At 34.7% G+C, this 25,238-nt stretch overlaps 1 protein-coding gene and 1 pseudogene across 2 annotated transcripts in view; both read right to left on the bottom strand.

Moving 5' to 3' along the window:
* LOC149570429 (rhazimal reductase 1-like) overlaps positions 1-3,392 on the bottom strand; it is a 70,525-nt pseudogene extending 67,133 nt beyond the window's left edge. Inside the window, exons 1-5 of the transcript XR_016362939.1 lie at positions 3,328-3,392; positions 3,042-3,180; positions 2,328-2,503; positions 1,995-2,244; positions 1,633-1,812 (exon numbers count right to left, since the gene is read on the bottom strand). The product of XR_016362939.1 is annotated as a rhazimal reductase 1-like (transcript). The remainder of the gene's footprint in view (positions 1-1,632; positions 1,813-1,994; positions 2,245-2,327; positions 2,504-3,041; positions 3,181-3,327) is intronic.
* Positions 3,393-8,641: 5,249 nt separating this feature from the next.
* LOC149570428 (aldo-keto reductase family 4 member C10-like) lies at positions 8,642-11,836 on the bottom strand. The gene is made up of 5 exons (XM_089823079.1): positions 11,533-11,836; positions 9,920-10,095; positions 9,584-9,833; positions 9,156-9,335; positions 8,642-9,068 (listed from the first exon to the last, which is right to left on the bottom strand). The coding sequence occupies exons 1-5, from the start codon at positions 11,656-11,658 to the stop codon at positions 8,841-8,843; spliced, it is 960 nt and encodes a 319-aa protein (XP_089679205.1). The 5' UTR covers positions 11,659-11,836; the 3' UTR covers positions 8,642-8,840.
* Between the last annotated feature and the right edge of the window lie 13,402 nt (positions 11,837-25,238).

Raw genomic sequence — 25,238 nt, 5'->3', positions numbered from 1 at the left:
GTCTGACTGGAAAATAATGAAGTTGCAGGAAGATATGGCCAAAAAGGTAATAAAGTAGAACTTAGAGGGTCATGCCGAAAAACAAGAGATGCCTAGAAATTTGAGTAAGATTGGGAGAAAAAAGAGAGACCAAAACCACACTAAGGGGACTAAAAGGTCTCAAAATGGTACATAGCGTCTACAATATAATGTAACATTTTCTACTAGGGAAAGTGACCATATCATTTTGATTCATTTGATCTTGATGTCAAGCATTGCCACAATAACAAAAGAAAGAAAATTGAAGCTTACATAATGTAATAAAATAACTATTCCAAAATAGAGATGCATAACACACACAATGCATGGTCCTCATATTGGGATGCTCTATTTTTTCTCATTCTACGTAAGATTTTCTATTGCCCAAGCAAAAGAACATACAATTTGGATGCCAAGTGTAATCAAACTTCACACACACACACACACAATATGAGTGCCCAATCAATGCAAGATACATGAGATATCGCAATTAATGGGGGATGCATGAGATGATAGATATGTACAGTACACTTACACCATGTACATCTACCTAAGTGAAAAAGTTTATCCTATCTTATATGAATAATACCCAATAAAGTAAATACCTAAATACATAAAGTAATGTATTGACACAAACATAAGAGGATAAAAAGGTGCCTTCCATGTTGGCAAGCATTGAGTGATGGAAAGGACTTGCTTGATGCAACTTGGGATAATTTTGATGGTTAGTAACCTCGTCCATCTACAAGCTTTATATCCCTTGTTTAATTTTACCTTAATTTAATGACAATATGTCAATGTAATCAATTGTTTTCATTTGGGAACCACATAAATTCTTAACTTTTATGGTTGGTTTCAAGACATGATTCCATTTTGCTACCTATTTGTTCATGATGGACTAACACAATATTTTACAAAACACCCTCCCTCCTTCCTTCCCTTCCATCAAAAGGAAAATTAATTATTGTCAAAGTGTTAAAATATTTATTCAACACTATGGTGTCCTCAAAAGATTTGAACAATAGTTTCCATCAAAATTGATTTGTTCATTTGACCTCATCTCATTTGACACGAAATATCAATACATTGTTCATCAATCGTATATTTTTTAAAAAAAATCTAAATAAAAGATATAGCATCATAATCTAAAATGGTTACAGCATCCCAACTTATTACATTCTCACTTTATATCACAGCAGAGTTTCTGTTCTTGGGAGAAGTTATGTGACCTTCCAATTCTAACAACTAAATCTCTCCATCCCAAAATTCTTCAACAGTCTTGTAGGGGCTGGTTGTGCTATTAACATACATATCCCCTTTAAATATCTTAACCTGCTTAACCATGCCAATCTTATCATGATCATCCAGAGTCAAAGACCAATCAAATATTTGAAAATTTGAAAATATTCTCTCTGGGTTATAGCTCTTGGGCAGCACGCACACTCCCTGTTCTAGCCCCCATCTTAACATAACCTGCAATTGCATGGCGGTAACATGAGTTTTCAGCCTAGGTTAATAATCTGAAGAACAATATCTATAGATTCAAATATTATCTTCCCATACTCACTACTCGAAGAAAAAAATTCAAAGATCAGATTCAAAGATTCAAATAACCTGGGCTCTGGTCTTCCCATACTTTTGAGAAATATCATGGATGATGGGGTCATCCATCACTAGATTTGATCCCCATGAAGTATTTGGAGCTCCCAAAGGAGACCATGCACTCACATGAATGTTATGCTTGCTGCAACACTCTCTCAACTTCTTTTGCTGCCACATTGGATGCATCTCCACCTGCAATTCCATTCCATAGACATCAAAGAATCTCTACACAACTTTCTAATAAGAATGTCCTATAATTGTGCACTCTACCATGTATTGGCAAAGATTCGATGGGAAATGGAGATTTCAATGATCTATCTAACATTTTATGTTTATCCATTAATCTAAGAGGGACATGGAAAGCAAGTCACTACCTGATTAACTGCAGGAGGTATCTTAGCATGGGCCAATAGGTCTTCAATCTTCTTGGAGGAAAAGTTACTAACTCCAATAGCTTTGGTGAGCCCCATCTCCATGCAGTGCACCATGCCCTTCCAAGTAGATTCCATGTCTAAGGGCAAAAGGTCTTCTTCCTTGGGCTCGGACACGGAAATTGGAAGTTCCTTTCTCATATTGATAGGCAAGTGGACAAGATAAAGATCAACGTAATCTAGTTGTAAATTCCTGAAGATTAGATATAATTTGAAATAAGTTGTTCTGCAATATGAACATAATATAAAAGGCTGACATTACGTGGGAAATCATACTTCAAACTTGTCTCGACTGCAGTGACAGGGTCAGAATGTTGGGTACTCCATAGTTTGGTGGTGACAAATATATCTTCCCTCTTAACAAGTCCATTTTGAAAAGCTGTATGCAGAGCTTTTCCCAGTGGCCACTCTGACCCGTAAACGATTGCTGTGTCGAAATGGCGATAACCTACCTACAAATTCAATTGTTGAAAGAAACAACCCAATTGTCACAAATTTCATCATAGATTCATTGTACTGTACCCAATTGTCACAAATTTCATCATAATTTCAATGTGCTGCAAAACAAGATGTAGTTTTGAGTAGAAAGACAGCATAACCCTATCAATGGTATTACCCCTTAAAAACATCATTCACACTAGTGAGCAAAGTTTTTGGTAAGTGTTTCAACCTAAAGAATCTAAGCATCTGAATATAAGTTGAAAAAATAATTCAAGGACAAGTCAATGCTATTGCAAAAGTATATCCAACATAGAATAGACAGGGAAAAGGCTCTAATGCTTAAATCCAACTGTGAAATACAATTTTGTGTTATATTAAAGCCAATTAATCAGCCTCTCAACCTACTAAAATCAACAGGGCTTCCAAGTCAAACCAAACTGCAGAGCTTAAAAAACTACAAAACAGAAGTTATACATGTACTAATCTATTGTATTGAGTGGTTTTTGAAGAGGACAATTATTAACATAAATTGTGGACCGTGAAATATACCTGCAAAGCCGTAATCACGGCTGCCCTAATCGCCTCCTCACTCTGATCAACACCAGCAGTTCCCAGACCAATCAATGGCATTTTGGTTCCCGTATTCAGTTGAACTGTTCTTTTGACAACTTCCATTCTGCACACTGCTCTGTAAGCATTCAAAAGGCGCCACCTTTAGGTTTGAATTGTGTCCATCAACGACAGATTGAAATGTTATATATAGAAATTTTAACCATGTGGAGTTGCTAGGTAGAATTAAAAAGGGGTGAGAGCAGGGGAATTCTGAATGACTTACTCGCAGAGAATTTTTGTTTAGTTTGATTCTTTTCCTGTCAGGGCTGTCATCGATATAGATATTTCCTGGCCGGCCTTCCAAACTATTCATTTGACATCCGAAATAATTTAATAATAAATAAAACAATTGTTGGAGGCGATTTCTTTAATTAAGCCGATAGGTAAGCAAATTTGTGTTGCGCTGAGAAGTTGTCTTATGCGGATAAAAACATCATACCGTCCAAATCTTTCTTTATAAAAAATACTCGTAGACATGAGTTTTTCTTAAATTCTCTCCCTCTTGCAATCCCCGGTCAAGGAAATGTTCATTTTGTCCATAATTCTTGGGTGTTCGCTATAGAAAGGACCGAATCTTTTTCTCCAACAGAGTAAATACATCGATTCTTTTGGCCCATTTTGTTTTCGCAGTGGTATAGAAGATTAAAGCTTATTTTTCGTGAATTGCATGATTCATAAGAGATATGCTTTGATCCTCAGAGGAATGAGGAGCTTATAATTCTGAGTACAATGATCTGGAAACCAGACAAAGATGAGGATCACAGTAGTCAAATTTTGAGAGAATCTAAAGATTTTCCCTACCCTAGGAGGGACAGAGCAGGCCGTCATCCTACAAAAATAAGTTGGTTCACAAGCTATTGAGCCCTAATTGACGCTACTAAAAAAAACAGAGTTTTTCCTTAGGAATATTTTAGTTAGTTTTTTAGTTTAAATGCAAATAAAGAATGTGCTGAAATTGCATATATTTAGGATTTAGTTTTATTTCTTAGCAAAGAAAACTTGCATGTGTATTTACTTGTTTTTTCTGTAAGTGTGAATTCTTTATATTCAATCTTTTGTAATCATTTTTTAGAATGGTGCTGCTACATTTGGTATCAGAACGAATGTAGATCATGGGATGTAAAGAGCGTTTATAACTTTATTATTATTTGGGCTGAGTTTTCTTTTGAAAAGATTAGAGCATGAAAATATGAGATGTTGATTTTAATCATATTGCAGAAGAGGAAATAAGTGTGTTGAAAATGATTTATGGAAAAGTTTTTAAAAAAACAGAAAAAATCATGGGTAGTATTAGAAAATGGGAAGGTTAAAGATTAAGCTTGACTAAAGGATATATTTTCCCTATAGAAGAAGGTAATTTGTTTGTGTAACAATTTCATTTATTCTAATAGGAAAAATAAAAAAAAGGTAAAGAAAGACAATGAAAGTTTGGTTTCTGCAAAAGATGTGTTGAAAGCTGAATTGATAAAGTTGGACAAGTGTAATTCAGAATTGTTAGAGAATTTTAAAATTTTTGGAAAAGAGAGATATTGAAATAAAAGAGGGGTGAAAATATATTCAAGCTGATGAAAAGAGAGATATGAATATTTATGTTGAATTGAGAATCTTGAAACAAAATTGGAATAGATTAACAAGAAAAATGTTGAATTACAGAACAATTTAAAATTATTTGATGAAGTCAAGAAGGAGAATGAAGATTTGGGTAAGAAGGTAAACATTTTGGAAAAAGATATTGAGATCTTGAAATCAAAAACCATTAGTTTGTGATGTTGCATGTGATACAAGTGATCTATGTCAATTTAATGTTAATGATGCAGTCAAAGTTTCTTAATGGAAAGATTGCACAAATTAAAATAAAAACACGTGTAGGTATAGATGGAGTTTGTCATGATGGCGATATATGTTGTTTTAAAAATAATATTGATTTTAAGATTATGTGGAAAATAGGATTTAAAGGAAGCTGATTAGGAAAATATGGGCAAGGTATGAAAGAGCCCATCCAATCTATTTGGAGGCCAAAATTTGAAGGCATTGGATTTGGTGTGAGAGAGAAATTTGATGTTGCTAGTGTTGCAGGTTCAAACAAATCAATTCAAAGTAAGGAATGTACTACATGTTCTCATTGTCATAGAGATGGACATAGAGAAGATAAATGTTAAGATTTTCATCCTTGTAGAATTTACTGACTGAAAAGTCACAGTGAAAGACTTGTTGAAATAGAGATTTTGATAATGAATCTACAAAAAATTGAAAACAGTCTTCAAATATCTACTGTCTTTTTATATTAAAAAATGTTTTGAAAGTTCATATCCTGCTTCTAGTAGGGTTGCAATGATTATCACCTGCCATGTTTCCTTTGGTTGTGAAAGCTATATCTGAAAACCAAATCTCACCATTTGCGGTCATGGACTGAACAATCTTTCAAAAATTGAACAGATTATTCAGCTTTCGATGATCACTGACCAAACAATTTCTATTAAAAAAATGTATCTAAGAATAGTGCCATTGAATCATTAAGTCTCTTATTTGAATTCATTCTGTGTGGAAAGCCGACTATTGTTTGTTTTACGTGAAGGAATATTGTTTGTTTTGCATGAAACAAAGTGGGTTGTATTCAGATGATCTCAAATCTCAAATCTATATTCTGTTCCATATAAAGGGGCACATTCATAAACACTTTTAATTCATAGTTCAATTGAAGGTGAACAAACTAACCCAAATTATGCCAGCAATAAACCCAATTGTAGAAATCAACGCACACAAAGCTCAGAAAATAATGAATACTTCTGCTAAATATTGTCATGGAATATCAAATGACTATCAAATGTTATTTGTATTGCCTTCCGATACATTCTCAGTACCTGAAGCACAAAGATGGGTGTTTATCATTAGCAATAATTAAAATTTCAAGGAAAAGCATAGTGAACAAAATAAATCTAACTACATCAATTGCTAACTCCACTGCAAGACAATGTTATCCACTAATATCACCAGTCTGCAAGAACCAGTAGGAAGCCCACTTTTTTGATGTAAACCTTCACGATTCAGTGGTCACACAAGAAAGAGCTCAAATATTGCAAAAAGTATAGAAAGTGCAAACACGGATTTTCGGAAATCTAGAACTAAATATATCATTGTTGCTAAGCGCTATCTTGTTTTTAACTTTTGTAACTTATGATTGTTTCTGCCGATATTTCTAATTTAATGTGGCAATGAAAAAAGGAGCACAACAGAGGTAGAAGTAGAAAAGTATGGAAGAAATAAGCATGGTTTGTTGTTACACAAAGGTCGAAAAGTGTGTAAGCAATACATGTGATATGTTGTTGCAGGAAGGTGGAAGAGTTAATCGTAAGCAATACACATAATATACTATGGTCAGGACAATCCAAAATGGAAGATTCAAAATTCCTCACACAGCAAGCTTTGGAGCACCAGCGGATACTGAGGATTACTTTTTTCAAAATAGATTCTCCACAGAATAACTCATTTCCATTTCTGTTTCCGTAATTACTTGTATGTTTTATAATTATCTTTTACAATTCCTATATTATTAAGATTTTCGTTATCCCTGTTTTCGTCATTACTATTTAAGATAAAAAGGCAATTCACATCTCCTCTAAGTTGTAGAAGTGCAACCCTAGCCTTCACACCAGTGCTATTCATAAAGAACCAGGGCATGAATCATTTGCAATATTTCAACTCTTAGAAACTATCGAAAAGACTAGCAAAATTAGAGACAAGCAAAATCAGTTATCATTATTCTGGTAAGATGCACAATTTATTGTTATATAATGATATATGAAGATACCACCTTTGAACAAATATTAGACGTTTAAAAAAATTAATTACAACTACACATAGATAGATATAGATAGGCATATATCATAAGTATTTAATTCTAGAAAAGTAAATAAATTTAAACAGTTTTTTTTGGTTTATTTGGTTTGACATTGGCTTGATCCTTGGACATATAGGTACAAGTGCTAGTATTATATATTGAAGCTTTCACAAGCGATATTCTTAAGGTTGGGAAGACTTTTTCGGTGATTTTGAAGTCAGAAATTGTTGCAGTAGCTTTGAGGTGAGCAAAGTTGAACCCTCCAATATTTTAGAGGAGGTTTAACTCCTTACCTAGAGAGGCCTCTTCCATTGCAATCATTTAAAGGAGTTGTGACTATTGTAATGAAGGCTTTTGCCAAAGGGTGAAAAGGAATAGCAAGATTATCAACCACAGTTGAAGGTTTTTTAAAGACAAAAAGGGATTGTTGAAAAAAAGTCATCTTTTTTTTTTTTTCAACAATATGCAAAATAGGCAAATTGGTGAGTCTGCTCTCTAGCTATGAGAGAATGTTACTCACACTAATTTGGGTTACATAAGCATAATGTCGTATGAGGTACATTTTAATTGAAAGAAGGTTCACATCAGTGTTTGGCTATCATTTCATTTTGTTTATCATTTTAGAGTGATCAAGTTCCTATCTTTTTTATAACATTTTTGTAAGGTTGTATGGGTGCTCCTACCTACACCTTTGGTACTCGTACCTACATACCCAAGTACACATATCCCAAGTACTGGGTACTTGGTGGAAAGCACAATAGCTAAAGACCTTGATTAAGATTTCTGATTTTTTTGATTTTTTTTGTGTATCAACTTTTTGTTTATCAAGCTTAATTCAATACCTATTCAGTTTGAAACTTTAATACAATATTGATTTACAATAAACTTTATCACTATTCAACTTGTAAGAAGTTTATCATTTACAATATGTCATTGTCATATGATTTATGATCGTGTTCATGTTTAAAGTCCACCTTCTCTGTTATGCATCTAAATAATTATCATATATTATTATAACAAACATATAACAAATCTGAAACTGAAAAACAATACATTGAATTTCAATCTTTATCACTAATCTTGTTTCGAGAAAAACAATTGTTGTGACTCATAATCTCAGATTTTCTATAAATATAAAAGTATAATTAAAAATAAAATTTGACATACCCAAGTGCCCCCGTCCCACATTATGAAAAATAGTCATACTCGTACCTATAGTACCCCACGTACCACACCCCAGTGCAACCTTGCATTTTTTAGAAACAAAAGTAAAGTATAAAACTATGGAATATGAATTTTATGAAACAGCATCTCATGCTTTTGATTGAAATGAAATGAAAGATTTTAATCATGTCTAGGAGGATGAAGCTACCTATGGAACCTCCTAAATAGCACACACCTCTAAATAGGGTACCAAGAGCTCTAAGCAATTTGTAACTTCTCCTTTAAATCTGCTTTTTAACAATGAATTCTGCTCACTAGGTTTGTTGCTCAATCTAGTTGTATCTCTTCAAATTAAAGTAATCAAATTTCTCTTATAAAATTTCTCTGTAACTGAAACAGATGTTATTGTATGGTAGTCCTTCTGTCTCTACTTACATTTTGCAAAATAGACATATCCAAAAAAACATATAGCACCACAACTTATTATCCCCAGTTTATACATTAAATTTTTAACACTTTCTTGGACTAAAATAACTTTACGAAATTGAATATTATTGACATAAAACATAATGAAGGAAACATATTATGCATATAAAAAACCATTTCCTGGATCCATAAAATTTGTAGCCATCTACATACATATTAGATCCTCACTTTATATCACACCAGAGCTTAAAACAGAGGACCATTTTTACAAGTAACAAATGGTATATGTGACATTCAAATTCCGAAGATCAAATTTCTCCATCCCATAATTCTTCAACAGTCTTGTAGGGGCTGGTTGTGCTATTAACAAAAGTATCCCCACGAAATAATTTAACCTGCTTAAGCTTGCCAATCTTGTCGTGATCATCGGGAGTCAAAGACCAATCAAATATTTGAAAATTTGAAAATATTCTGTCTGGATTATAGCTCTTGGGCAGCAAACTCACTCCCTGTTCTATCCCCCATCTTAACATAACCTGCAAATACATGACAGTAACATGAGTTTGAGGCCTAGGTTTCTTATCTCAAGAAAAATATCCATAGCTTCAAATATGATTGATAACCTGAGCTCTAGTCTTTCCATGCTTTTGGGCAATTTCTTGTATGACAGGACTATCCATCACCTCATTAGAACCCCACGACTTATTTGGCCCTCCTAGAGGACCCCACGCGGTCACATGAATGTTATGCTTGCTACAGTAGTCTCTCAACTTCTTTTGCTGCCATTGTGTATGCATCTCTACCTGCCATCCATTCAATAGACTTAAACTAAATCTTCACAACTTTCTAGGAAGAAATTTAATATGAATGGCAATGGCATATAATTCTGCACCGTAACATGTATTAGCAAAGATTCAAAAAGGTATAAATATTTGAATTATCTAAATAGTTTGTTAGGTTTACCCAGTGTACATTTATACTAAGGGTGTTTTAAATTACGAAAAAGGAAAGTATATACAACCTAAGAGGTGCATGACAAGAACCTCATTACCTGAACAACTGCAGGAGGGATTTTAACATGGCTCAATAAGTCTTCAATCTTCTTAGAGGAGAAGTTACTAACTCCAATGGCTTTGGTAAGCCCCATCTTCAAGCACTGCTCCATACACTGCCAAGTAGACTTCATATCTAAGGGCAAAAAGTCTTCTTCTTTAGGCTTGGACCCAGACATTGGAGCTTCTTTTCTTAGTTTGATGGGCCAGTGGATAAGGTACAGATCAACGTAATCCAGTTGTAAATTCCTGAATATAAAAGAATAATTTGGAATCAGCAGTTCTGCAAAATGAAGTTCATATAGAAGGCTGACATTTTAACAAGGAAGTCATACTTCAAGCTACTCTTGATTGCAGTGACAGGGTCGTCATGTTGGGTGTTCCATAATTTGGTGGTGACAAATATATCTTCCCTGTTAACAAGTCCATTTTCAAAAGCCGTATGCAGAGCTTCTCCCAGCGGACGCTCTGACTTGTACAAGCTTGCTGTATCGAAGTGTCGATAACCTACCTATAAATACAATTATTGAAAGAAACAACGCAATTGCATTAATGCTTACAAATTTCATCATTACTGCTCCAAAATTCAAAAGGATAGAATAGAAAGGGTAGGGGAGACAGTTCATTTTACAGCTCTCAAAATTTCAAAGTTGTCAGTTCAGATGCGGGTTCAAGATTCGGGTGAGTTCAAATTCATTTTGGATTTGTCTGTACAAATACATGTGTGCATAGGCAGCCACAAATTTTCATACATCAAATGATTTCTTAGATTACTTTATATGCACACTAGGGGTGGAATTCTTGGATTTTTGAGGCATTTTATAGTGATTTATTTTAGGACTGGAGGGTCAAATTGACTAGATCAAAAAACTTTGAAAAGTGAAAATAAAGAGTCTTTTATGCTGAAGTCTGGTCAGATCCTGCTGTTACATTTGAAATTCACTTAAATTCAGCCCGAGTCCATCTAACAGATTTTGGGCCAAATTTGATCACCTGCGGCAGACTATCAGAACCCAACCGGACTTTGTTGCCTCCAGAAACAAACTGGGTAACATAGCAAAATTCTATATGGACATTTCAAATCACTTTCAAATTGATACAACAATTTATTTAAGTTTTCTACGTATAAAATTTGATTTCAGGTTGACATTCTCAATTCTGATGTCATACCAATTTTTTCTTGTTGTATTCAAAATGATCTTATAAAAAAGTAAAGACTAACAGTTGTGCACTACATCATGTTTATAAACATGCTAATATGATATCACATAATTAATTATTTTTAAGTATTAAGAAAATCTCTTCAAAAATAAGCATTGACAGTGACCATTTTAATATTCCATTAAATTTTTTATTTTGATCAACTACTATCTGCATTATAGAAGCCTCCTCAATATAAGATCCTCTCTCCCTAGTATAACTCTCTCAACAATGAACTAGAGAAAGAAAATAGAAAAATAAATTCACCTCAAACATAAATTTGATATATCAAAATAACTGAAGTTAGAATGTGATAATTACTCTTTAAAATTATCGATCACACTACCTAACAGTGTTCCGCAAAGGGTCCCCAATCTGCAGAAGCTGAGTGTAAGTGCAAAACAACTTTTACTACTGCAATAAATGTTCAATCACACAGTCAATCCCCCATTACACAAAAATTGAGAATAAACAAGGGAAAGTCTCTAAACTCATCTGTGAAATACAATTTTGCAAAATGTTCCAAATAAATTATGTACAATGCTCCTAATTATTATATCAAAGTCAAGATATAAAAGCCAATTAATCAGCCTTCAAAAGCATCAGTCATGCTACCTACTAATTTCAATAGTGTTTCGAAGCCAACCCTCACTGTAGAACACAGAAAGATAAAAACAGAACCTAGAAATTTAGGAAACTATTCTGTTAATTGGTTTTATAGAGGGTAATTGTGAACGTTGAAACACACCTGAAGAGCTGTAATCACGGCTGCCTTAATAACCTCCTCATTTTGATCCGCAGCAATTGTCCCCAACCCGATCAATGGAATCTCGGCTCCTGTGTTCAGTTGAGCAGTTCTTTTGAAAACTTCCATTATTTCTGGGGATCACTCTGCAGTCTGCAAGCATTGAAAAGGCAGTGCCCTTAGGGTTTGCATTATGTCCACCAACAGCAGGTCAAAATGCGACACAACCATAATCACTCTGAAAAAGTATACAGCGAATTTCGCTATACAGATGCGACATATCAATGACGTAAAGTATTGGAACCCTAAGTAATTTGTCTGCAAAAGACATTTTATTTAGGCTTTTTTTTTTCCGGAGGGTCATCTGCCAGCTGGGCTCATTGACGGATAATTGTTACTCCCAATTTTGACAAGACTTTTGAGGGACGCGGCTATCCCCCATTCAAACTCTACATTGACCAATTTTCAACCAATTGAAAAAATTATAGATTTTTCCTAAACTTTCAGCATTCGATCTTTATGATCTTCATAGTTTGTAGTTGAAAACAATAAAAATTTTGGAAAAAAAATCATTACATTTTTTGGAAAGAAAATTAAAAATGATTTTGTTTTGTCTTTAGTACATTTTGGATGGAGATTAGCCTGTCCCACTTTTAAAGGGGTTCATTTTAGGCATGTGCTCTGAAAAGAAACTAGAGTCGATGATTTGTTTCTAATCACAGAGTCATTAGTCATGGCATTAATGCTACCAGTTCCATTTCAACACGCTGAGGACTCCTCACAAATGATAACATTCTAAGAGCATGTTCCCGTGCCACTGCTTAGCTTATTTTGGCTAGCAGTGGCTGCTCAACTTTTTTAGGAAATAATTGTGGAGCTAGTGGCCACATGAATATATATTTTGCCACTAAAAAATAAGTAGGAAATTTGAAATGTAAATGAACTAATTGAATAATAATTTTACAGACAAAAAAATAGAAATAAAATCTTAAAAAATAAGAGGGAAATGAGTTTGTGGAGCAATGTGGCATTTTAGACAATAAGCAGCCACTACTTATTTTTAGCCCCTCCTCTTTTCCTCTAGCTTATTTTCAGTCATTAAATAATAGCAGATCCACCAAAATAGTTAAAGATTCTAAATTATCCTTTTCAGACAATTTAAAATGTTTATGGGAACACATAACTACTTAAATTTAAGTACAAAACCCACTTAAGCAGCCACATGGGAACACAAGAAGGTAAGGTAGGGGTCCCATGAGATTTTTTCTTGGAGGCTAAAAGATTATTTAGAATCTTTTCCATCAAAATAGGAGCCCATATTTTTTAACCCTCTTAACTTAAGCGGGTGAAAATGGAGTGGCACCGGCTTAGGAAAACTTTGCGCCGCATGTCAACAAATAAAAGAAAATTTGAAAAGAAAGGAAAGTTTTTTATTTTTATTTTTAAATTTGATATTTTAAATTTAAAATCCTCCAAACTTCCTTAAGTTTGGGAATTCAAAATTTTAAGTTGGAATACATTTCATGATTCATGAGACCATTCAACTTTAAACATTCCTAAAAAATCTCAGCCATGACTACTTTATTTTTTAAGAAGTCCCCCTCCATGGGACCCCATCTTAAGCTAAAAATGACAAACAAAAGGTTTATTGTGTATAAGGGAGACGATTCACTAGTCTAACTTTGGGCACTTAGAACTCCTAATTTGTATGTCAAAATCTCCCAATTTTTCGGTGAACCTTCATGGGTGAGTGAAGAACTTAAAGCTAGCCTTTTAACTTTTCCATATTTATGGAGCTCTTTGTAGAACTCATAGGGTGTGAGGTGGTCTAAAAGTGTCATTTAAAAATGTTTTCTTGAAACCTATTATGTTCACCCCTAATCGCTGGTCACCAAAAAAATAGTACTTTTTGAACAAATGGACCAATCAACAACCAAGAAAGCTAAAAAATGATCGATTATTAGTACATTTGTGATCGGCTATTAGTACATGTGTTATCATTTTTGGGACTTTTTATGAGCGGTAATTGGGGGAATATATAATGATAGACATAGTGGTCATTGAAACATGGGCAGCTAATAGATCGTCTCCCAACACTCACAAGTTAAAAGTGTTAGAAATTTAAAGCGATCATACTTTTGAAAATTTAATTTTTTCTTTAATATGATGTTTAAGGGTGGGGTCCTATGAGGAGGCTTAAGCTTCTATTTTCATGCTAGAAGAGATTTCATTGACAAGAAAATAAATTAGAACTATAAGATTTCCATAATCTATTCGAGGAGATAACCATGTTGCCGCCAAAGCTAACTTTGAGCACCTAAAATTGCTAATCTATACGTCAAAATTTGCCCCTTTTTTTGGTGAAACTTTGTAGGTGAGTGACGAGCGTAAAGCTAACCTTTTCAATGTTTTCGCATTCACGGAGCTCTCTGTAGAACTTTTAGAGTGCGAGGTGGTCTAAAAGTGTCATTTTAAAATGTTCGTGTAGAACCCATTATGTTCACCCCCCAATAGCTACACACCAAAAAAAGTATGTTTTGAACAAATGGACCAATCATCAACCAAAAAAGCTAAAAAAATGATCAACTATTAATCCATGTGTGATTTGTTATTAGTACATGTGTCATCATTGTTGGGGGATTTTATGAGCAATAATTGGGGGTGATCTATAACAATAGTCGTAGGAGTCATTGGAACATGGGCAACTATTGGGTTGTCCCCCTAGACTGCAATTGAATTGATGCAGGAGCATCCTTGGTTGGCTTGAAATCTTGCAGGATGGTGTGGTTTGGCTTTGGAGTTTGAGAACTCGGTTGAAGAAGGAAGTGTGAGTCGGTCAATACTAAGTTGGTTTGGTATTGTGTTAATCGAGTGACTCAGTTAATGAAGGCATTCGACGATGCTTGTGAGAACTCAACACACACTTGGAGCTTGGTGAAGCTTGGTTACAGTGTTGCTCGAGTTTCTTAGTTGCTTTTGGGAGCTTGACATACTCTTTGGAGCTTGGCATGCTCTAGGAGCTCGACATTGCTTATGGTTTGGTTGATGCTCAGCTTGGTTTTCTCTGGCACTCGGCTTGGTCTTGGTTTTTGTTGATGTCAAGTTGTCTGTGAGCTGACTTTTGGCATTTAATTTATGTGTGGGTATTTAATTTGTGTTCTAGCTGACTCATGGCTTGACATATATATAATGTAAGGGATTTAATTTAATTTGTAATGAACTAGGTTGACTTGTGGCTTGGTTGGGTATAAGTATGGGGTTTTGTGGAGTCTTTAGGTATTATCATCCAGCTTGGAGAAGAGGATGAAGGGTAGATGCGAACTTTGAAGAGCTAGTAGTTGTAGCTGCAGCTTGAAAACCAGAGGATTGCTTGGTGGACCTGAGGATACAAGTGTGGATTCTTCTTGGTGTTCTCATCTAGTTGTGGTTTTGGGCTAGTTGGGATTGGGATGTAAGTTGGATCTTGTGGGATCTTGCAAAACTAATATTGTAGTTGTTGTTTGTATTTGGCCCTAACCTAGAAGGCCTTACAACCAGGCATATTCCATGTAATCAATTATTTTATGAATAAAGAGTTGTGATTTGGTATCAGATCTTGCATTTTGTTTTTGTGTTTTTGTTGTGTGGTTATTTGTTAGGGGCTAGGAAATCTCCTTTGGGGATTCTCCTGCCTTGCATTTCGTCAAGTGGTATCAGAGCGAAAGTTGTTCTTGACTGTGTTGACAAATCACCGAAGTTGAAGTAGTTTGCACCAGGATCTTCGGTTGGAGAAGGTTGATCTTGCAGAGCTGATTGATCTCCTAGATTTGTGGATCTATTTCTTAGGGTTTGAAAAAAATTGGAAGATGCCTCCAAGAAGATTGAACCCTAGGGAAATTGATGATCTTAGTGATGTTGTAGAAGAAAGGATCTCAGAGAAGATTAGAGAAGAATTCAGATCTGAGATTGCATTGATGAAGAGTGACACGATTGCTGAAATTGTGAGTGCTTTAGGTGGTATACCTAGGCATGTGGGTACTAAAGATGGCTATGAGGAGTGACCTATTGGAACTAGGGTTCATTAGTTTTTTAGACCTGGATCTCACTTGAAATTGAAGCATAAGATGGAGGTTTCTAATTTCTTAGGTACTTTGACTCTTGAAGACCTGATTGATTGAATTGGTGAATTGGAAGACTACTTTGAGCTTGAGGATATTGAGGATCCACTCAAAGTGAGGTTGGCTCAAACTAAGCTAAAAGGACATTCTGCTCTTTGGTGGAAAGAACTGCAAAGGGACAAAGAAAAAGAAGGTGAATTGAAGATCACTAGATGGAGATTGATGGTCACTAAGTTGAAGGCTAAGTTCATTCTTGTTGATTATGAACTTGAGTTGTTTAAGAAATTACAGAATTTAAAGCAGAAGGATATGACTATGAAGGATTATACCGAGGAGTTCTACAAGTTGACTATTCAGTCTGGACACAGAGAATTATCAAAGGAGAAAGTAGCTTGGTACATTAATAATTTGAGATTCAATATTTAGGATGAGGTTGGTATGTTGAATATGTCAGCCAACTGGATGGTTGTCGGTGTTTCTGTAGCTGACGAAATGATTGTCGTCAGTGTTTCTGTAGCTGACAGGGTGATTGTCATTGGTGTTTCTATATTTTGTAGCTGATGAGTAAATAATTTGTAGCAGACATAATGTTTGTGGCCGATAGACTCCTTCGGGAAGGTTCGACGGATAGTATTTATATCCCGTTTGGGATCATTGTAAATGATAATTAATCATTCATCTTATGAAGCATAATGTAATGTCTAGCATATGCGAATATAATAAAAGGAGTTTGATGTTCGTGTTCATTATCTATGTGCAATTCTTAATTAACCTATGCTTATTCGCATATGCCAGAACATTATATTATGCTTCATAAGATGAATAGATGAATGATGATTTACAATGATCCCAGATGGGATATAAATACTATCCGTCGAACCTTCCCGAAGGAGTCCGTTGGCCACAAACATTATGTCCGCTACAAACTATTTACCCGTCAGCTATAGAATACAGAAACATCGACGACAATCACCCCGTCGGCTATAGAAACACCGATGACAATCATCCCATTGGCTATAGAAACACTGACGACAATCACTCTGTCAGCTATAGAAACACCGATGACAATCACTCCGTCAGTTGACATAGTTTCTACCGAAAAGAAAAGTCGTCTCCAGATGACAATTACAAAATATCTGAGATAAATTAACAAACAAAATACATTAATAGAGTGACTACAACAAAAAAAATTCTTTTTTCACATCACTTCCACATTCATCCTGTTACTGTAGCCTCTACTAACACAATACTGCCTCCTTAATGAAGCTGACCTTGATAGCCACTCGTGTTGCTTTCTCTGCTTCCAACACTGGGTCCACTGAGCTAAGTGTCACTGTACTGCCTTCTGGATGACCCACTCCTCTCGAGCTCTCTATGCATCCACCAAGACAGCCTCTCGGCCAACACCTACTCCTAGTGCCCTGGTACACAGACACTCCATGTCTGTAGCAGCTTCAAGTCTTCTCAACTGGTCACACTTCACGACTGATATCCGCAATGACTTGGGGTCCAGGGGGCCACGCTAAGACCAAATTAGCACTCTGAAACCCACACAAAAATGCACAGAACAGACTATTCCTGACATTTTCTGTCAATTCCACACTCTTTTTGGCAACCACTGATGCTTCCTCTTCCCTTTGGCATCCTCTACTACTCATTCTGAACGATTTGAATCTGTCATCGTTTTTTTTTTTTTTTTTTAAATTTTTATTAAGCACTGACGCGTGTCACTCTAAGCCCAAATACTACCATCATGGTCGATAATCGCAGCTGCAGTTAGGCGATTACCCCGCCCTAGATCGCACATCGAGTGGTCATCTATATACGTTGGCCATGATATTCTGACGGATTGACATGAACAAGAGATTCAAAGTAGTGGGTTCTTTCAGCAAATAAGAGAAAAATATGAGTCCAACCACTTGAGGTCGATCGTGTGATCGAATCTGACTGAGTCCTTGGCACCAACAAGACTTTACATTGGTGGAACCATCATCAGAGGAGATGAGAGATCTACAAGTGTTATACAACCTGTGCCCTTTATTTTTGGCATGTACGATGAACCTGTTATTGAATGTAATATGATTGTCGAGAGGCTTGGTGACTATTCCATTTCATTTCTGTGGGCCTCCATGAGGGCATCTCTAGTATTTTCCAAAGGCAGTACAACGACACTTAGCTCAGTGGACCCAGTGTTGGAAGCATAGAAAGTACCACAGGTGGCTATCAAGGTCAGCTTCAATAAGGAGGCAATATTGTGTTAGCAGAGGCTACAGGCACGGGATGAAGGTGACAATGATATGTTAGAAGTAGATTTATCTTGTTGTAATTAGTCCGTTAATGTATTTTGTTTGTTAATTTGTCTTAGATATTTTGTTAGGCTAGTATTTTCCATCGGCTACAGAATATAGAAACACCGACGACAATCCAATCATCTAGCATAATATTTCTTCAATTGAAGATGCTTATCAATATGCTATGAAGTCAAAAGATAAGTTGAAGAGGAAAAGTCAAGGTAATGCTAGAGGGAAGGAGAAGTAGGATAACTCAGGAAAGGCTAAACTAAATGTTGAAGGTGAACCAAAACCTATTGATCAGAAGAGAAGGATAGGCAGAGATGGGTTTAGTGGCAATTGTTTCAAATGTGGTGAAAAAGACATAGATCTTTTGAATGTCCTCATAGTAGGAAATTTTTTGTGAATGAGGTTGCAGTCCAAGACAATCAACCTCAGAAAGGAGAGAGTTTTATAGCTCGAAAATTACTCATTGTTGAAAGGACTAGTTTGTTTAGGACTCATCATAAGTCTAGTGGTAAAGTCTGTAAGGTGATTGTGGATGGTGGTAGTACTAACAACCTTGTTGCTGAGGAGATGGTTCAAAAGCTTGGGTTGAAAAGAGTGAGACATCCTTATTCTTATAGGATTGGCTTGTTGCAAGGTGAGCATGCTTTAGAAGTGAGGGAGCAATATCTTGTTGATTTCTAGATTAGGCAGTATAAGGATCAAGTGTTGTGCAATACTATGGACATGAACAGTTGTCATGTGTTGCTCGGTAGACATTGGCAGTATGATTGCAGGGCTATGCATGATTGTGTCAAGAATGTGTTTACTATTGAGAAAGGTGGTAGGAAGTATTCCCTGATTCATTTACAAAATGAAGAGCTTGGTAGGAGGAACCTGAGTATTGGTAGCCAAGTTGAGTTGGAAAATTCTGAGAAGGTTGGAGATCAGTATGGAAAGAAGACCTATAGCACACCAAGGATGGATGCGAAGAAATATAAGAAGAACAAGAGAAAGAGTGTACAAGTTGAAGACTTGGAGGATATGTATGTGAAGAACCAGTTTGAGATTTATATGTTGAATCCTAGAAGATGTTTTTCCAGCTATTGAGAACATCTTTTCAAACTTGGGGTGTCTAATGCAAGAGCATCCCTGATTGGCTTGCAATCTAGTAGGATGGTGTGGTTTGGCTTTGGAGTTTGGGAACTCGGTTGAAGAAGGAAGTATGACTCAGTCGATACTAAATTGGTTTGGTATTGTGTTAATCGAGTGACTCAGTTAATGGAGGTGCTTTAGGATGCTTGTGGGAACTCGAAACATACTGGGAGATTGATGAAGCTTGGTTACAGTGTTGCCCGAGTTGCTCGGTTGCTTCTAGGAGCAAGGCATACTCTTTGGATCTCATCATGCTTTAGGAGCTCGACATTACTTATGGTTTGGCTGATACTCAGCTTGGTTTTCTTTGGCACTCAACTTAGTCTTGGTTGTCGTTGATGTCAAGTTGTCTATGAGCCGACTTTTGGCATTTAATTTATGTATGAGTATTTAATTTATGTTGTAGCCGACTTGTGGCTCAACATATATTTAATGCAAGAGATTTAATTTAATTTGTAATGAACTGGGCCGACTTGTGGCTTGGTTGGGTATAAGTAGGGGGTTTTGTGGATTCTTTATGTATTATCATATAGCTTGGAGAAGAGGATGAAGGATAGATGCAAACTTTGAAGAGCTAGTAACTTTGGCTTGAGAACTAGAGGATTGCTTAGTGGACTTAAGGGTACAAGTGTGGATTCTGCTTGGTGTTCTTATCCAGTTGTGGTTCTGGGCTAGTTGGGATTGGGATTGTAAGTTGGATCTTGTGGGATCTTACAGAATTAATATTGTAATTATTGTTTGTATTTGGCCCTAACTTGGAAGGCCTTATAGCCAGGCATATTGCATGTAATCAATTATTTTATGAATAAAGAGTTGTGATTTGGTATTAGATCTTGCATTTTTTTTGTTGTGTTTCTGCTATGTGGTTATTTGCTAGGGGCTAGGACATCTCCTTTAGGGATTCTCCTACCTTGCACCGTGTCATGAATTTCTAGATACGATTTTGTAAAGCTTTTTTTCATTGACATTTCGAATCACTCCATGTGATTTGTTCAGGATGCAATAGAGCCAAAGAGAAGAGAAATAGATTGTAGACTAAGAGACCACTCTAAAATGGAAATAAAGCGAGGGAAAGGAGAGCAAAAACCACACTCAAGTTGACAAGACCTCCAAACATACTAGATTAAAAAAGAATGAGCAACCTTTCTCTCCTCCCTCCCTTTTTTCCTTTTTAGAGTGGCCTCTTATTCTGCAATGTATCTCTCTTCTCTTTGGATCTCTTACATCATGTCAATGAATCATGCAAAGTGATTTGAAACATTGATGATTTTTTTTTTACACAGTCGTACCTTGAAATTTAATTGCAAGAAAATAAATTACTACATGAATATTTCAAATCTTCCCCAAGACCATAAAAAAATTATTAGAAATATTTATTTCTTAAATTCAAGATTTTATTTTAGGTAAGATAGAATGTTGTTTATAATTATTTATTTTTATCAAAATTTCAACTTATACTTCATAACTAATAGTATTACAAGCTTCATTGAGTTTTGGAGCTTAAATTTTTAAATAGTTCATGGGATCACAAGGTTTAAAATATTCTTAAAAAATTGTAATGCTACCTGCTGAAGTTTTTTAGGCAGCTCCACTCCATTGGGCCTAACCCAAGAGTGACCCTTCGTTAAAGGGTGAGAAAATAAAAGTTAATGTATTTTTTGGGAGTTCTCTCAATGAAGATTAATATGACCTCATTGTTTTGAAAGTTGGAATAATTGTCATGAAGAAGTAAAAACATGATTTCAATGGTAGAGCCATCTTTAGGAAAAATAAATTAACAATCATGAGCATGTTGTGCAAATCAACAAATGATGATGAAAACCAATGTAGTTGGGACTAAATTTCTTAGTGATAAGGTTGAGGTTGTTCACATAACTCATTTATTTCAGTACTTCGGCAAAGTTGTTCTAAGAGATAAAAGTCATTTATTTGCATGTAATTTTTGTTTGCATAAATTAAAAATATTTTTAGAGGAAAATTCCTAGTAGTTGGTTAGGGTAACTTCACGCATGTAGAACTCCTAAATGATAAGTTAAATTTTGATAATCTTTTCAGTGTATCTTGGTATGTGAGTTACGAACATAAAGCTAAGGTTTCAATTTTTGAGTATTCATGCATCTCTTTTAGAGATTGTCGAACACCAAATGGTAAAAAAATGACAATTTTAAAATGGCACATGATATGTGCTATGTTTTACACCAATAGTCGTCCACTAAAAAATGCTAGTACTTGTGGCCAAATGTCCTAGCAGTTTTCATGAAATGTCCCAATAATGGTACACAAATGGGGCAATGACCAACCGAAAAAGCTAAAAAATGATCTACTATTAGTACATATCTGATCGACTATTGGTACATGTGCTACATTTCTTTGGGCTCCTTTAATATTAGTAATTGGGGCTAAACATGAAAAAAAAAACATGATTATTAGACTCCCTAATGGTTAATCAGGGTTTTCACCAAATTGGGATTCTATTTTATCTTTTTTCTCCTTATTGATCCATTGGGTATCTCTTTGATGGGATATTTTATTGTAACAATTTTTTGGTTAATCAATCTATTGTACATATTTTTAAGACACCTTCAAAATGTGTTTTATTTAAAATCAATAACAATATTTTATTCATTAATATCATATGTTTTTATATAAAATCTAGCCATGTCTATTGGTGTTTATTTCTAATGTGTCACAAAATACCAAAATGCTAGTTAAAATTTTAATGCAAGAGCATCTTGGGTACTTTGGAAATCTTGCATCACCCAAAAAGATTTCCTTTTATTGTTCATGTTCGTTGTTTGAGAAATGGTCATTTCTATTTGAGTTTTCTTTTTATGGCTAGTTAGCTCCTTAATGTTGACCTATTGTGGATCATGTATCTAAGCTCATATAAACTAATTCCATCATTTGCAAGAGTTATCCTTCTCTTTGTTTGGGGCATGCTTGTTTCTTGGTAGCTTGAGTAACATGCAAGTTTGGATTTGATGAAGTTTTATTTGGCATCAAAGATTTCCATGACCTTGGGAATCTCTTCTTGGACCTCTTGTGGACCTATACTTGTCCTTGCAGAAGTCAAATTGCCCATTAAATTGTGAGTTTTTTGATTTCTCCTTTTGGGCAGAACCTATATTTTGTAATAATCTGCCCAATAGGGTGACTTATGGTCTTGGTTGCTATATAATTAGGGATGTAGGATTAGGAGAGTACAATGAAGTTAGATAGAAGGAAAATACTATGATTTGGCTTTGTAAACCTGAGTTCTTAAGCTCACAAATTGTTTTTTGAATGTATATGGTTGCAATTAGGTAGGCCTTAGCCCTAGCATGTTGAATGAAGATTATCTCATCATATATGCATTAATATGTCTATAATTTCTTATGGTTTCTCCTATATTGGTTGGCTTCCACGTATAACTCTAGCAAGGATAACTTGGGAGTAGATTTTATCCCTACCAACCTTGCGTCAAATTCTAAAGTTACAATTCCATAAGGGCCCGTTTGGTTGCAAGCATAGGAATGGAGAATAGGAATGGAATATTGGGAATAGGAATGGAAATGAGGAATGGGAATGGAAAATGGTAATCCCATTCTTGTTTGGTTCACTTGGAATTCGATTGGGAATATGTTAATCCCTCGTTTGGTTGTACACAATTGGAATTGGAATAAGATTAAATTTATTTTTTATTTTTTATTTTTTATATTCGAATTGGTTAATTTTTTTTTTTTTAATTTTATTTATTTATTTAAATTGATAAAGATATTTAATATATTAATTTTTTTTAAACAAATAGATATAATAATAATAAATGTTATACATAATAAAATACTCATGAAACTAGTAAAATTCGTTCATAATTTATATAAAAAAATATAAAAGACTTAGTACAAAACAAAATTTTCAGTACTTAGTCCTCGTTATCATAATTAAGTACAAAACAACGAAATGGTCATTTCAGTACTACAATTATAACCAACATAACCAATAGTGCAATTATAACAGTTAGAACATAATTAAGTCTGCGGTGAAACATGATTTCGGCTTTCGCCATGGACCCAATCTCTCTGGCAGTAGTCTCTCTAACCATGCACATCTTGCAACCATTCATTTCATCTTCTCTAGATTTTGATGCAGTCGATGTAGATGGGCCAACATCAACCCACTGAAAGTATCCGCAACCGTCCTCACCCTACATACGAAAACAACATTAGCTTGCCACAATAATTTTGATATCACATAAAATTAAATAAATAAATAAGTAGTGAAAACCTTTCGTTTATTTGGACAACAGATAAATTTATGTCCAGGATTATTCTCAGTGCGTGAGGTCTTCATTAAAACAGGGCCAGCACCACAAGTACATATTGGCAAAGAAGCCATCGACCTTATATTTCAAATAATGAACAAATAGCGAATTAGCAAATAAATTTCAATAGGTTGTCAATAACATTTATGAAAATAGATAGTTGTAGAATGCTAGGAACATCAACAAGACCCTTGTAACAATTACAAGATTGGACAAATGTTTTGCCTTTCCACTAATACAGAATCTAAATACTGGTTAATGTTTGAAAGATAGTTCTGACTTTTTTTTTCTTTGTTTCTGTTGTGTTTAGGGGATTCCAAGGATCATTTCGCTAGATGATAGTGCAAAAATGAACCTGATACAATGAGATGTTGTAGAAGTGGAATCTCTTTGTGGAAAGAAAACAGTTAAAACCTTATAACAAGTCCCCATACAATATTTTATATATATTAGAGAAAGAATTGAAAAATAAGCATATATAAACATTATTATAACAAAAATCATATTTTCATAAATTAATTGCTGATAAACTTGCTCTACTTAGGAAAAAAAAAAATATGCAAGCATTCTATCATAATTAACTGGTGTATCATCCAAAAGTAAAAATCCAATCAAAATAAATCAAAGAAACAATATTCCCGGTGTATATGTACATTTATATATACTATCTTAGAATTGAAATCCATGCTTACAAAATATGTCCATAGCGTGGCACAAAAGGCACAAAGCATATATCATCTTGAAGAAGCTAGAATGGCATATAATATTACAACTAAAAATCTTAAGACAGTATGGAATTAGGCTTGTATTTATAGCAGTCCTAACTGATAGAGAAAAACAACACAACAATATAATAGAAATCAGCTCTTGCTGTAGAGAAAATACCGTAGTATTTTATATATATTTTACATACCAATGAACAACATTAAGCATATGAAAATCTCCAACATTAAGCAATGAAAAACATTATATATATTTTACATACCAATGAACAGCATTAAGCATATGAAAATCTCTAACATTAAGCAATGAATAGCATTATATATATTCTACATACCAATGAACAGCATTAAGCATATGAAAATCTCCAACATTAAGCAATGAACAACATTATATATATTTTACATACCAATGAACAACATTAGGCATATGAAAATCTCCAACATTAAGCAATGAACAACATTATATATATTTTACATACCAATGAACAACATTAAGCATATGAAAAACATAGGTCCAACATGGAGACAATCTCCACATCTCCACATGGTGAGATGTTTCTCCTCATTATAGCTTCAGCTTCTAATCATATACAAACCCAAAATGTCCAATACACACAAACATACATGAAGCTCAGATCATGTCATTTTAGTGGTTCAGATTTGGTATCACTGAAAACTATGCTAGTGCCATGTTATATCAGTCATGTCTAAACATTTTCTTGTCTAATAGCTCTAATCCTTTTCTTAACTATTACTCAACATCTATTCTGTACCTATAAAAGGATTTAGGGTCCTTTCAAAACCCTTCTTATTCGATTAAAAACACATGCATATTTCTGATTGTTGCAGGTGTTCATTTTTTTTTTTGCAGTCTTCTATGGCTTTCTTCCATGATAAAAGTGTCACACTTGGAACCCTAATTGATCTGAAACCTAACCACAGTACACAGTATGCAAGAAACATTGTACATCCTGAAGATCACATGGATGTCAATGCAAGAAGACCAAGGGATGTATACAGTATACAGTACCCCAAGATACATATAAAAAATTAAGCATATATAAACTCCACTTTAACAACGAACAATATTTCAGTTGCTTACAATAGATATTCGTAGTCAGCAAAAATTTCACAAATCATAAAATGAAATGAAGAAGCT

The sequence above is a fragment of the Cupressus sempervirens genome, chromosome 3 (genome assembly GCF_028749045.1).
Source record: "Cupressus sempervirens isolate cs-2001-9-10 chromosome 3, ASM2874904v1, whole genome shotgun sequence".
NCBI classification, from domain to species: Eukaryota; Viridiplantae; Streptophyta; class Pinopsida; order Cupressales; family Cupressaceae; genus Cupressus; species Cupressus sempervirens.
Note: the sequence above shows the minus strand (reverse complement) of the source record. Positions and strands in the feature narration are given on the sequence as shown.